This window comes from Gobio gobio (genome assembly GCF_949357685.1).
Source record: "Gobio gobio genome assembly, chromosome: 24".
Taxonomy (NCBI): domain Eukaryota; kingdom Metazoa; phylum Chordata; class Actinopteri; order Cypriniformes; family Gobionidae; genus Gobio; species Gobio gobio.
The window spans coordinates 14,467,774-14,483,102 of record NC_137120.1 but is presented as its reverse complement, the minus strand read 5'-3'; the positions used below and the strand labels follow the sequence as shown (position 1 = coordinate 14,483,102).

Sequence of the window (15,329 nt, the reverse complement as noted above, 5' to 3'; positions counted from 1 at the left end):
CACAGGGCCAGGGATGGCGCTTCTTTTCGATCTTCTTCTTTTGTTTATTGCCGTTTGACAGACAGGCTTTAAGTGCATTACCGCCACCAACAGGAACAAATTCAATAGACTTTTTCGTCTCTGTTTAAACCTTTTGGTTAGACCTGGTATCTCAGGTCCTGATTAACCCTTAGAATACAATAATAATAATTGCAACTAAGTAGTCTTGTTCTGTCAGGTCAGAATTAGGTCTAAACCTTCACTGGCTTGTTTAACTTATACCAGTAATCTAGGTGTATGACCTCTATACCCTTTATTGAACAATACAAAATCAAAAATCAGTCAATAACCATTTGAATTAATTCATGATTGCTTACCCTCCAGCAGATTTTCTCATGGATGGTTGACCTTGATAGATGTACTAGAATGCTCTTTCTATTCTTATAGAACTGTCTTTATAAGCTGAAGTAAAAACTGAACAGTATTTGTCTTTATAAAATAAAAATGTATTTAAACAAAATATAAAAAATACTGGTTACACAATGATTAATATTTGTTAGCAAAATATCAAAAGGTTACAGATTATAATACTTCAGCTTATCCAATCTCAACAGGGCTGTCCTGTATGAGTGGACGAATACACAGGCTAACCTTGTAGGCTATGCAGTTCAAAGCAATAGATGTAAAAAAAATTACTTGTTCTTATCCGATCAATTCAAGTTAAAATAATACAGCAGAGAAATTTGAGCAAATCCTCGTAGAGAACTACTTTCTCCACAAGGATGCACCTATCAAACAAATCAAAAGATGTACATCCAAGAAACAAAAGTCAGGGGTATTTATACAGAATCGTTTACATTGATCTCAATGCAGTTTCTTTGGTTTTTTCCAGAGGAACTGAAACTGCTGACTGGCTGTGAGCTGACTTGTGTCCCCCCACCGACAGAGGATGGTGGTTTCTTCATTCTTTGCCATATTTGGACATTCTTCCTTCCCTTTTGTCCTCTTGCTTAGGGTCTTGTCTCATGTATGTCTGTGTGTGTGTGTGTGTGTGTGTGTGTGTGTGTGTGTGTGTGTGTGTGTGTGTGTGTGTGTGTGTGTGTGTGTGTGTGTGTGTGTGTGTGTTGTGTGTATCTGGAAGTGTATTTGTAAGTTCACAATACCTTTCAATATTTATATAAGAATCCTCTCTTACAATATATATATATAAAAAAAAAAAATGAAAATGCAAAAAACGATGCAGGATTTACGATATTGATGACCGTTAAAACGCGTCATCACAATATGGGAAAAGGGTTTATTAGCCTAACTAACAAGAAACTCATTTTTTTCATAACTCTCAGAGGACTACTAAGAACTAGCCTACTATATTCATAATTAACATGAATAATGCATAATGTATAATTCATTCTAAAATGAAGGTAATGGTAACCAACTACTAGTAGTGTGTTACTACATCCTTCTAAAGGAATGACTAATTATTTGGATCAGTATTAAGTGTTACCATCCAAAACCTTACAAAAACCTGATTTATTATGTTTTTCACTTTAGAATACTGATCCAAATAACTAGTAATTCCTTTAGGCGGATGCACTTGATTTATTATCCAAAACCTTACAAAAATGTCAAATGTTTACAATGACTTATGTCATTACTAGAGAGTTATAATGTTTTTCATTTTAGAATACCGATTCAAATAATTAGTAATTCCTTTAATAGGATGTAGTAACACTTGAGTCATTACTAGTGGGTTACCATATTTACTTTAAAATCAATTATACATTATGCATTATTCACATTAATTACGAACCTGTATATAGTGGTTCTTAGTAGTCCTATGGGAGGTATGAAAAAAATAGTAGCTATTTATTAACTAATAGTGAACTACCACATTCAACTACCTAGCTAACACAAATACGTGACTGTTACGTAACTGCGACGTAATCTGCTGACTAAACTTTCGTTGTGGTGAAAAGTGAAATGCCCAGATACGTCGTCACAACGTAACTTTGTAACGTTGCCAGTTAGTAACTGCAATGTCGTGGCAACGTCACGGATCAATAGTTGTGTGTTGGTATTAATCAGTTGGTAATTTTTATAATTATTTATTTTTCAATAGGCAGACAAGCTGTAGTTTATCCTAATTTATGTCCTCATTTGCCCAAACTAATTTAAAGGATATTTCAATAGCTGTGAATGACGAATGCAGACTCAAAGTGACTTCAGTTCATTTATTTTGAAAAACACTCAAAACGAACAATAAAACACCCAAATTATTATAACAAAAACATAGGCCATACAGCGGAACATGAATGAAAGCATTCAAGAAGCTCTGTGCTCAGCATTATAAACATAACGTATAGGCCTATGCTATGCTAGCATACCATTTGCTAGTTGACATTTCAAATGATTCAGGAAATATACCATAGAGGTATAAATATTAACAAAAATACTTGAAGTAGACTGTAGGTAATGTTACTTAACCAATCTGACGCCGTTGTTGAACTTTTTTTTGATAACTGGCGATAAAACAGAGAGAAATGTCAACGCTGTCCTCTCCAGCTGTTTGTGTTTATGGCTGCCATGGCAACTCTCAATGGCCACCAGGCAAACGCGCGTTCTCATTCAGTATCTACTAATGTTAGATGAGATGTATAAAGGCCATGTCTGTCATTATTCCAACGTTTTCTATGAAATATTATGCAATAAAAAATGTAACACCCCAGAAAAATTCACTATTATTAGTAATATTGATAATAATAGGTGTGTTCGACATCGGCTGCGGCTGGATGGAGCCGATCGGCGAGAGTAGCCGCGTGCAGGCGGGGAGGAGCTGCAAACGGAGACGTGAAGTCGGACACTTTCTGCTTCCCGCAGTGACGCTCGCGCTGTGTTTGCAAACTTTATCACAGCTGACATGAAATAAATGCAATATTTGTCAATACACAAATGTTTCAGAGACACTATTGTCATGTAATACTTTATGTACTGCTTAATACAGCGTCAGTTTGTACCAAGCCTGTAGTGCTCCTCTCAGAAACTGAAGCCTCCCCGCCTCAATCGCCCCCTGGTGGTTGGTCCTAGTATAGCTCAAACTCCACCTCTCCATGTATTAGAATGGACGCGAGACACACTAAACAATTCATTTACACTTCAAATAATTGTTTCCTAAAGATGGTTTCTGTTATTTTAGGCAGTTTTTATCACGATGATTTCATTTAAAGTGTTCGTTTTTTTAAAATAAGTTTTAGTGAGTTATTTGATGCTATAAAAACGGGGGGTGTGACGTCTTGATTGACAGCTGAGATTGACAGCTTCTCTGAGTGAAGTTGTCACTGAGGCACTAACAGACTTTTTTCAGGATTTTTGGGAGGAGATTGGAGCTTTAGCTTTCATTTCTACATTTCCATAACTGAATATTTCACACCATCATAATGAATTGTTCTGCATCTGTGAGAGTGTGGGCGGGCTTTTGATTATCACGCCTCTACTGCGCAACTCCGGTCCCAAGATCGCTACTGCGCAGACTCGGTCCCAAGATGTCAGCTCCGTGTGTGGCCTCCGAAAGCTTCAACTCTGGTCAGCGGAAGTCAATGAAGTCGCGTTGTCCATAATTTTTTACGGTCTATAGCTGCGTTTCCACCGCAGGAACTTTACCCCGGAACCAGGAACTTTGGGGGGGAACTCGTGTGTTTCGACCGCAGGAACCAGGGTCTAAATGAAGTTCCGGGTAAATATTTCCCCCTCCAAACGGCCCTGCTTGCGAGGTGGGACTTTTCAAAAGTTCGCGAACTTTCGGGGGTGGGACTTGGGCGCTGAACATGCTGATTGGTCTCGCAGCTATTTTTTTTTTCCACCGCCATATTTACAAGTCTTTTGCGTGGTGGGTTCCGTGGGTTTTGCGTTCAGTAAATTTTTTTTTTGCAACAATGGAGTTCAACAAAAAATTCGACCGATGGACCGACGACGAGGTTCAGGCTTTATTGAGCATATATGCGGAGGAGGACATCCAGCGGGAACTGGAAACGGCGACCCGTAATGAAAAGGTATACCTGAAGATATCGGCTCGGTTCCAGTCACACTGGAAAACAGTGCAGAGAGAAGTTGAAGAAATTAAGACAAGATTACAAGAAATTAAAGGATCATAACAACCGGAGCGGTTCCGACCGGCGTATCAACAAGTGGTATGACCGCCTGGACGCGTTGCTGGGACACAGACCGTCCTTTTCTAGGGCAGCGGTAACGAAAGACTCGGCTAGTGCGTTGTTGGAAACCATCCAGGAATCCGAAGGTAAAGGTAAGGTAAATATATCATCTTGGTATCATCTATTAAACTCGTTGGAGTGTTTAAACACGTTGCAGTAATTTTTTTCAACGTGCTTTTCCAGACGTAACGAGTGGCCCTGATGAATCGCAGGCAACGGAGACCAGCGTGTTTTCCCCCGCGGTCACCAGTACGTTATAAAGCTGACAAAAATGTGTATATATTTAAAAACTGATGTGTAATCCTTAATGGTTTTGTTGTTTTTAATTGTAAACTTAAATTGCCCATGATAAAAATTGCACACTGGGCATTGTTCAAGCTGGGCAAACAATTGTTCATTATTTGTAGTGAAAACACTTTAAATAATTAATTGATGGTTTCTATTGTTTCATGGTTGCCTTGTGTATTAATTTCCATGTGTTTCTGAGCAATTTTTCTACTTAGAGAAAAGGAAAAGGGACTGACTTTTCTTGATGCACTGAGGGACATGGAGGATGCTAACCGGGCCGTCCTGCAGCATGGACAAGAACAGCCTGACCAATATATGCAGCTGTTACTGGATGGCCAGGCCGAGGAGAGATGAGGAGGCAAGAGCTGGCATTCCACCAGTCAGAAGCGGAAGAAAGCAGACGGCAGCAGAGGGACTTTCAGACCGGGTTTCTGTCTGTTCTTGGACAGTTTGTCCAGTCGTTCAAGAAGTAGCCACAATGACCAGCCGCTTGAATGAAGCATTTGCTCTACCACATTTGTACTTTATATATTGTATGTGTTGGCACAGCTCTTGGACAGGTTACTGAAAAATACACTTTTTTTTATATTGTTGTTTTCACATTTTATATTTTAATTTTATTGTTCTAGTAATTTATTTGTCTTTGCACACTTTTATTTTAATTTTGTAAGAACTAATCTGTCTAAAATAAAGTAAAATGTGTAAAATGTCACTGTGTCTTTAATTTCCACATTCTAACTATATAACCACATTCTAATTGTATTCATATAGTGTAGGAAGCAAATAAAAGGGCTGCTGCTCGCAAGTCTTTCTGAATATGCACATAAACATATATAGAAAACCCAAATATTATATTTTTAAATGTATAATTGTGAATGTAGTATAATAACTTATAACCACAACTTAAGTGAAGCCATAAGTGTGGTCCTGCTTCATTTCAAATTTGAGGAAGAAGTCTCTAAAATTATGCATTTAATGAAGCATATTGTAATACTAGTCATGTGAATTTTTTTTTTGGTGAATGTTAAGAGATGTTATTGTGATAAAAAATAAAATACTTGCAGTCTAGTACCTAATCTTTCAACTGCTTAATTCAGTCTATTGTTTTCATTCAATTAACTTTTCACACATCTGTCATGACTGAAACCTCATTATCCTTTTATAGAAAATGTTTTGTTTTGGAATTGAGCTATTACAACACATTCAGATTTTGGATTGCCCATCATCCCATTTTGCATTAAAATGGTCAAACCAGGTGAAAGTGCACGTTTAAATAAACAGTGTTGGTAATGTGTGTACATAATCAGCAAAAGCAGCGCTGCTTGCATCACCTACACTTGTTATTGTTGCAGACAGTATCGCGCAAAAGTGATTACTGTCCGTTGGTAACTGGGAGAAGCAGTCGCGCGCATTCCCACGTCACCGGACTAATTTGCCTAATCTCCCCGGTACTTTAGACCGCGGTGGAAACGCAGATTGTAGCAGGTCTGGGGGAGAAAAAGTTCCTGGGAAAAAAGTTCCTGGTACAAATAGTTCCGGGTAATTTCGGTGGAAACGCGGCTTATGGTTTGTACAAGAATAAAGCTCAACATATAAGCCTACACTATAAATGAAGTGGGGTCTACGTTTTTATCAATTTTATTTTGATAAACATGACAATATAACATCGACTACATGAAAAAAGGTTTTACCGTTATAAAAACTGATTTGTGAGCATTAGTGGAACTAAAGGTTTTAGAATAACCATGAGACACGTGATCGCTGTCATGCGGTGAATCCGACCAATCGTGGAACAGCTGTCATCATCAGAGTCCGTGCAGCCTTGTGCAGCTGCTCTGGAGAAACTGCACCGGCTATATTAGCCGACTGCTCTCGAATCGCTCTCGCACAGAGGTGGACAGTAACTAAGTACATTACCTTGAGTACTGTACTTAAGTACACTTTTTGAGTATCTGTACTTTACTGAAGTATTATTTTTTAGGGAAACTTTTACTTTAACTTCACTACATTTGAAAGACAAATATCGTACTTTTTACTCCACTACATTTCTTCCAAGGTCCTCGAAGACGAAAGTCGTTTCCGTAGCAGCTTTGCAAGTCAGTGGATTAAATTTTTTTTTTTTTTGCAGACAGCCTATAAGTAAACACTTTTGTAGGGTAATTTTTTTAACATTGATCAGCAAAATGGAAGAAGACGGTTCCTCGGCACAGTGTGTGCACCCATGGCCATATTAGAAAGTACGTTTCAGTTTTCTGAAAAGATTAAAGATTAGTTTCGTTGGCATACACTTGATGAATGTCTCATAAAATGTTAAAAAATGTAAATGTCTGGGAGAAAGAGAAGCATAGACATATGGATGAATCATTAAAAAGCATGATGAAAGAGCTCAGTTCAGTCTGGTTTTTGTGCCTCTCAGATGCCAGAGCACGAGTACTGAATAGAGCTTTCTTTTGCGTTTTTTCGCACTTAAACAGACCAAATTTTCATTTTGGAGAGTATTCACGTAAACAAAGTTGATTATGTCTTAAAGAGCACCTATCATGGAATTTTGAAATTTACCTTTCATGTAGTGTGTAACATAGATCTAAGTGAACAAAAACATCCTGCAAAGTTTTGAAATATGACAGTACACCGTATATAAAGTTATTTTCTTTCAAAAGTAAGAGTCGACTCTGAGTCATTTTTAAGAATCGTTAGAAGACCGAAGCTTTTTCTCTGACTAGATGACGTCAACTTGTCAAGTTATTTGAATACGATACGCCCACTTATTGCGCTCCAAGACGCCAGCGAAAACTAGAAAACATCATGGCCACGAGACGCTGTGTTGTGAAGTGCGACTCAAAAGCAAACTTTTTTCATCTGCCCAAGGATGAGCATTTGAAGACTAAGTGGCTTGAAGACAAACCATACATTTGGCGATTGTGTGTTTATTTAATCGTCAAATGTCTCTATTTGCATGTTTCGCGATCTCAGGAAGCTTTTATTATGGACTTCTATTATGGCACATGGTTCTTCTTCATCTGTCTGTACATGGACTACATGTGCACAGAGCGCCCTCCGGCTGCCAGGATGAATTGAAAACAACACATAAGAGACTCAATCGCTCACGATTAGGCTATATCTGCGCATTTTGAGGAAGTATTGAATAAAAAATACTCCTCTGTTTAGAAATTTGACACAGACATATGAGAATCTATCAATATGTCTCCTCATCTGCACACTTTTGAACTAAAAGCCCTGAGGGATGTTGATTTGTCGCGAGTCTTCGTGAGGAGAATAGAGGAGTTTTTTTATGAATGAGATCAGCTGAGGCTCATATTACAATCAAACGGTTCCGACGCGGTTTTCATATTCATAACTCCTGACACATATTAACAAATTACTGTCACTATAAGACTTCCGTTTCCGAAAATATCTGCACAGACTATACCAATCACAACTGACTGGGTCATCGGACCAATCACCGCAGATTAGCGTCACGTAAAGGCAGGTTTTTGAAAAGTGAATCACTAAAGGAATCATTTGAGAATCGCTGTCAAAACAGGTAAAAATAAATGCATATTATAAGAAAACTAAAGTCTTTTTTGTCATTGCATGCATGCAAAACTGTTGTTGGGGACTTCTAAAACAATATTTGGAACATTTTAAATGCCATGATAGGTGCTCTTTAAGTGGACGTAAACAGTTGGGGAATATCGGATGTGTATCAGTGTATAGGATTTGTGCATTCTGCCTAAAAGCTTTGTAACTTTTATACAAGTATTTAAATTAGTTCAAGGTGGTCCTATGCTAGCATGTTGGATGGAGCATCACTGACTGGGTTAAACCACCATGATGGCTATAGCATGCATTCATACAACAATGCAACAATAATAAAATAATGCATTGACATAAAAAAAGGAAATTTACTTTTGATACTTAAGTACTTTTATTTAAGTAAAAATTGTTTTTTTACAACTTTCACTTGTAACGGAGTAATATTTGACCAGTAGTACTTTTACTTTTACTCGAGTAATGGAGTTGTGTACTTTGTCCACCTCTGCTCTCGCAGCACTTTGTTGACATAAGTCACTGTCACGTGGCGTCAGCGCTGTCTCAAGTCGGACAAAATTTCTAACCCGCATGCACTGCTTCAAGTCAGCCGCCGATCGGCCTGCGCATCGCTGGGTGAAGTCGAACAAGCCTATTATTGCCTATTGTGTGCGTGCCATGCGGAGGCACACGTACGTGACTATGTCACGTGACACGTCACTGTATAAAAAGATCTTCCATATTCTTAATTGTTGAAAAGAAGTATCTTAAGGGGAATTTCAATCTTGTGTCTGACGTATATATTACACATTCTGATAATCAGAACATAATAAATCAGAACATAAAGAACCTGCAAATGATGGTAATGAAATTACGAGCAGGTGATGTTGAATTTACGTTGCCAGTAAATTATGGAATTACCAATATATTACGAATTTAGTACGCATCTGGGACGTCCTTGGTTATCTATTAACATTAGGAGATCATACTGGCAACGTTATGTGTTGGTCATTTGATGGTAATGATATTACAGGCATGCAACGTTGTAGTTACGTTGTCAGTGAGTCACAAAATTACCAAAATATTACATGTGGAGTACGTATCTGGAACTTTGTTGGTAATCTTGTAACGTCCAGAGATTGTACTGACAACGTTGTGAGAAGGTAATTTTATGGTAAGGTTGGTAAGTCATGAAATTAGCAAAAAGTATGAATAAATTATGTAACTGTTACTAATTTATTAATCAGTTTATTGTTAGTTAATAGTTAATGAGTGTTAATACTGCATTACTCACTTGTTCCTGTGTAGTTATTCATCAATGCATGAACAGTATTCTAAAGTGTTACGGAATAGTTTTCCAGGTCTTCTTAAGTCTGGAACACACCAAGCCGACGGTCGGCCGTCGGGCAGTTTTCGTGTGTCGGCCAACTTAGTTTTCTCGGTGTTCCGCACCGTCGGCTGACGTTGGTCCTCGTCGGCTATTTTTCAGCCGATTCGACGTGTTGAAGTATCGCCAGGGCTTGTCGGTCAGTCGGGCCATCGGATCTTTCTGATGGCTGTTCAGCTAGCGAACCAGTGCACAAAAAAAACAACAAAAAAAACCCAGAAGTGATGAGTTACTTTGTTTATATCCCTGCAGCCCTTCCGGTTTCCAGGCCACCAGCTGGTACGGAAAGCTATTTACTCTTACGCAGGCGCAGAATGGACGTGCTACTTGGCCGTTGGATATCGAGCATTGGCTTGGTGTGTCAGGGCAACTTTGGACCCAGACGCTGCCGACGTGAGCCAACTCCACAGTCTGCTTTCGTCTTCACTAGTTGGTCGGCGTTGGTTTGGTGTGTTCCTTGCTTTAGGTAAATGAAAATAATGATCTTTCTGAAGATGAAAAGTATAAAATGGTGCAATATCTCACAAAAGACATGAATATTCTAATATTTTATGAAAACTGAACAGAGATGATCAAATTAGTTAATTATTTGTGAGTGACTTAGAGCACAGAAGAACTATGTCAGATAAAGGCTTGGTGAGGGAAGTTTCTGTCAAACAAATCAATTGTATTAAAAGGGAAAAATTAAAAAGCCACTGAGCAGCAAACAGGCATCTGAAGCAGCTGGTGTCTAAAGAACCTCACCATGCAGGCTGGCAGTTGTGCATAAAGTTGCATTTCAGCACCTCTAACCAAAGCTCACAAAGATAAATCTTTAGGCTACGATCATACTGTCAGTCTAAATCCGATTTGTGTGTATATCCGATTGAAATCCGATCAGATTTATCAAGTCTGAACTGCCAAAAATCACATGAAATGCGTTACATCAAGCTACATCCACAGTTCTGGAAATCTGTTTCAGTCTGACCGCTCTGATAGGATTTCGCATGGTATGTGTGATGGAGACATGTTTTGAAACTGGAGGAAAGTGCGGAATAGAAACGCTCACTGTCCAGCGTGGCGGCTACACAATGTCATGTAGTAATTAAGACAACATTTGTACTGCAAACCACTCCATGCTGCCGTTGTTGTTGCTGTTTTTGGCATATGCCTACCAACTCAACGTCATTGCCATAGAAACCAATGCAGATATCCCAGAAAATGAAAGAGTGGCATGAACGCACATATCGGATCTGACTGGGCTGCGGGTCACCTGCAGGTCAACTGCAGAACAAACAGCAAATTACACCTAAACTTTACTCCTGTCCAATGTGACTTTAATAGAGCGGTAGAGGTATGATGTCACTTTGTGGCCATCCAGCAGTTAACATGCACTGGTTTTGCTTTTGGCAGGGCACATTATCCTGCTTAAAGAGGCCACAGCCACCAGGGTATACTGTTTTCATGAAAGGGTGGCCTGCAACAATGCTTAGGTAGGTGGTACGTGTCAAAGTACCATCACAATTGGGCCCTTGTCAAACTCGCTCAAATCCTACCGCTTGCCCATTTTTCCTGCTTCTAACACATCAACTTTTAGGACAAAATGTTCACGTACTGTGTAATATATAAGTCAATGCAGGACGAGACCGCACATATTTATTTTAGTGCTGTCAGTTAAACGCGTTATTAACGCCGTTAACGCAAACCTATTTTAACGGCGTTAATTTTTTTATCGCGAGATTAACGTTCTTTTTGGTCTAACAAACTTTGTAGTTTTTTCACATGCTGTTGCAACAACTAGTAACGTTAGAAAAACTACAACACCACTCCGGGTGTAGCTAGACCGGAAACAAAACATCAGGCACGCTGCGGCTGCCCACACTTGTTTCGGCCATTAAAACAGTAGACGTGGATGGCAAGCGTGAGATGCCGAAATGAGAAACGTATTAAGCCATGGTTTAACTCAGGGGTCTTCAACTAAAAGTGCTTGTCTTGAGCGCTGCTTTCTGCTCTGATGGTGCGTAGCCTACACACCGGACGCGAATGAAGCGTTTTGCGCGAGTGATTTAAGTCAATGCAAAGATGCAAATAGACATTCTGCGGCGCGAATTAAGCGGCGTGCATGTCGCGTCATTCGCGTCCGGTGTGAGCGCACCATCAGTCTCTTCTTCACTGCATGCTTGACCGCGCGTCTGGGTCTGAAGTGAACGTAGTAACAGTGAGCATTGCAACGTTAACTGTTTCATTACGTCAAAAGGCTTCGCGGTCCGGATGGACGCATCTCGCGGTCCGGAGTTCACTAGTTGGCGACCCCTGGTTTAACTGCACTATAGGCGGAGTCCTAGTTTACCTTGCATGTGCACTTTGTAATTTTATTTTGTATCACCCTGTTTTGATCCCTTAGAAAGGGCTGTTGAAGGGGCTGTTTGTGCAACAAAGTATTTTTTTCACCCTTTTATTGATGGACAGTGCTACATTGTGTGAGCGATTATTTACTCCAAGTGTGAATGACTGCTTCAAGTGAGAATGTTGGTGTGAAATCGAACACTACAGTATGCCAATGTTGTTTTCAATAAAACAAACATTTGAACAAAGCAAGCCGATCCACTTTTCTATGTTGATAAGAGCATTAAAATAAGAAAAAATAATGGGACAAAAAGAAATGGGGCATTTAGAATAAATAAAAATGTGCGATTAATTGTGAGTTAACTATGGCATTAATGCGATTAATCGCGATTAAATATTTTAATCGTTTGACAGCACTAATTTATTTGTTATTTTATTTTTGTGTAACACTTTACATTTATTTGTGGATTATAAACAATTTATTTGGAATTATGGAACAATTTTGTCTCCATATAAGTTACTGCTGTATTGCAAGACCAGATCTGCCTCAAAAATAATTAAAATACAATAAATATCAAATTGATGCTTTCACTCGTTCTTCAACCACAAGGAACTAAATAATACTATGCAAGACTAATAATTTATCAGCCTGCATCACATTTTGACATACTCATCTAAACGTCACTCACAGCAGCGTGGACAGTGTCTCAATGTTCGCCAACAGTATAGCACATCTGCTTTTTGTATGACGCAATAGAGAACCTGATTGAGTAAATCTCTTCCCACAATGATCACATGTGTACGGCTTTTCTCCAGTGTGGATCTTCTCATGTTTGTTCAGAGCTCCTGACTGCCTGAATCTCCTGCCACAGTGTGAACACTTGTAAGGTTTTTCTCCAGTGTGAATTCTCTGGTGCTGTTTTAGTAGGGCATCTGTAATAAAGGTATTCCCACAGTCAAAGCACATGTGATTCTTCACACCACTGTGTCTTTTCTGGTGTATTTTTAAAGTGCCCAACTGACTAAAGCTCTTTCCACACAGAGAACACATGTGAGGCTTCTCCTTTGTGTGAACTTTCAGGTGGACCTTCAGGGATGATGGTGAATAACATGATTTACCACATTGATCACAGTTATATGGTCTTTCTCCAGAGTGAGAATGCAGGTGTAATTTAAGAGTGTATGCATGTGTGAAACTCTTCCCGCACTGATCACATTTATAAGGCTTCTCTCCAGTGTGGATTCTCATGTGATCATTAAGGGTCCCTTTATCTTTAAAACTATTCCCACACTGATCACATGTATACGGCTTCTCTCCAGTGTGGATCCTCTCATGTATTTTCATATTTCCTGACACACTGAATCTCCTGTCACAGTGTGAACACTTGTAAGGTTTTTCTCCAGTGTGAATTCTCTGGTGCTGTTTCAATTGGGCAGCTGTAACAAAAGTCTTCCCGCAATCAAAGCACACATTATCCTTCACACCACTGTGTATTTTCTGGTGTATTTTAAAATAACTCAGCTGGGAAAAACTCTTTCCACACAAAGAACACATGTGAGGCTTCTCCTTTGAATGAACTTTCTGGTGGTTCTTCAGGTGTTCTGCCCTAAGAAATTTTTTACCACACTGTTTACAGTCAAATGGTCTTTCTCTATAGTGAGAGCACAGACATACTTTAAGTTTTCCGCATTGATCACATGTCTGCGGCTTCTCTCCAATGTGGATCATCTCATGTCTTTTCACATGTCCTGACCGACTGAATCTCTTGTCACAGTGTGAACACTTGTAAGGTTTTTCTCCGGTGTGAATTATCTGGTGCCGTTTCAATACTTCAGCTGAGGCTAAATGTCTCCCGCACTGATCACATGTGTACGGCTTCTCTCCAGTATGAATTCTCATGTGACGTTTAAGACGTTGTTTGTATGGGAATCTTTTCCCACACTGAGGGCAGGAGATATTTTTGATGACTCCTCCCCGCACACATTTACCTTTAGTCTGTGAGCAACTCAAAGATTTTTCTTCAGTTTTGACTTGATGTTTCTCCTCCACTTCACTCAGTTCTTTGCCCCTCTCATTCTCTTCCATCAGTTCTAAAATGAAAGAAAGTCACATATAAAAAATATCAAAAACCGAAATGTGAAGGTCAAGGACATTTGTTATAATTGATGTACAAAATTATAATTGGTTTGATTATGTTTTTTAAATAATTTAATTGTGTAATTTAATCTCTTCCAAACATAGCAACTACCCTGATTTTTAATGGCAAATTAGTGTCAAAATTAAATTAATCTCTTTAGCAAACATGGCACCTATGAGAAAGACATTATTCAAACATATGTTGGTAAAAACAAAGGCCTATTCACACAGCAAGAACGATAATTGTCATCTAACTATAAAGTTTAAAAAATCATTCTAAATGTTAAAGAATAGCAGCAGCGTCCACTATGAACGACACAGAGGAACAATGTAGTTGAAATGGAATCCCTTTCAGAATCAACTTTTTCATGTGACAAACGATTAAAACATCGACAACCTATCAGAATTCACCAGACTTCAAAGAGCTCAAGAACTTAAAGTCAAGAATTTACAACCTCATTGTTCAAAACATGTATGCATTTTTTTAAAGGTCTCCGTTTAAAATAAATCTGTAGTGTTCTGCAGAAGAAGATATACAGATTTATTTGTAATGATGTGAGGGTGAGTAAATGAAGTCGGAGTTTCATTTTTTTGTGTGTGAAAAATCCCTTTACTACATTTCATAACAGACAACCTACAACAACTCAGCGAGGTTATTCCTATTATTTCCATATGAAAGTATCTTTACATTTACTTACGTATAATGCCGGGATAGGCCATTAAAGGACAATCTGTTGAACTGATATAAGTTTTATAACCTTCATGTTTAACAGCATCGTTAATGAAGAATCAAGAATAAACACCAACCTCTCTGTTCTTCAGGATATTCTTGCTTCACTCTGACGGGTTCTAGATCACTCCTGTTCTCACTGTAATCTTCAATAAACTCCATCTTTACATATTTGTGTTCTTCCCGATGGTCTGAATGCATTGCTTTACTTGTAAATTGTGGTAGGTTAAAAAAACTGTTGATGCTTTAAAAACGATGCATATATTTTGTTTTGAAACAGCAGTTCGGAGCGTGTCTTTCTTCTTCTGGTGATTTTTCGCGTTTTGCTAAATAAACGTATAGATGTGCATTTTCGCCACCCACTGCCTGGAGTGTGAAGCGCACATAGTTTAACAACGGAATAGTTGAGTATAAAAAATGTGGAAAGAGAAAAGCAGGGGAAAAACTTAAGTGATTGTGTCTGATTTCTTATTGATAATTCCTCAAAAAGATCAGGGAAACACTGCATGTGTGGTCTGTAACAACAAAATGTGGAAAAAGTGAAGCGCTGTGAATACTTTACGGATACACTGTAAAGTTGGAAACCCTTCAGAAGGTTCAAAGTTGTCATCTGATTGGCTGCATTCTTTAGGCTTACTGGGAGATGTGTTGCGTTCTTTATGATACTGATAAAAAGCTGTCGTAATGCAAATAGACTGTAAGAAAAATATGGACGTAGTGTTCATGACGTCACCCATAGGATTCTGA

At 38.7% G+C, this 15,329-nt stretch overlaps 2 protein-coding genes across 3 annotated transcripts in view; both read right to left on the bottom strand.

The window, feature by feature from the left end:
* Positions 1-878, bottom strand: part of LOC307120411 (uncharacterized protein) — a 35,337-nt gene extending 34,459 nt beyond the window's left edge. The window contains exon 1 of one of the 2 annotated variants that reach the window (XR_013815791.1): positions 357-878. The gene's annotated coding sequence lies outside the window, so the exon portion shown is untranslated. The remainder of the gene's footprint in view (positions 1-356) is intronic. The other variant, XR_013815792.1, reaches the window with a different exon arrangement.
* Positions 879-2,015: 1,137 nt separating this feature from the next.
* Positions 2,016-14,892, bottom strand: LOC307120749 (uncharacterized protein). The gene is made up of 2 exons (XM_079807916.1): positions 14,660-14,892; positions 2,016-13,806 (listed from the first exon to the last, which is right to left on the bottom strand). Exons 1-2 carry the CDS (start codon positions 14,781-14,783, stop codon positions 12,401-12,403), a joined length of 1,530 nt encoding a protein of 509 aa, XP_079664042.1. The 5' UTR covers positions 14,784-14,892; the 3' UTR covers positions 2,016-12,400.
* Positions 14,893-15,329: the final 437 nt, after the last annotated feature.

Excerpts from the sequence above, each read along its gene's own strand:
- LOC307120749 (XM_079807916.1), bottom strand. The coding sequence starts at position 14,783 with ATGCATTCAGACCATCGGGAAGAACACAAATATGTAAAGATGGAGTTT. Across the intron at positions 13,807-14,659 it reads ATATCCTGAAGAACAGAGAG|AACTGATGGAAGAGAATGAG; the intron begins GTTGGTGTTTAT and ends CTTTCATTTTAG.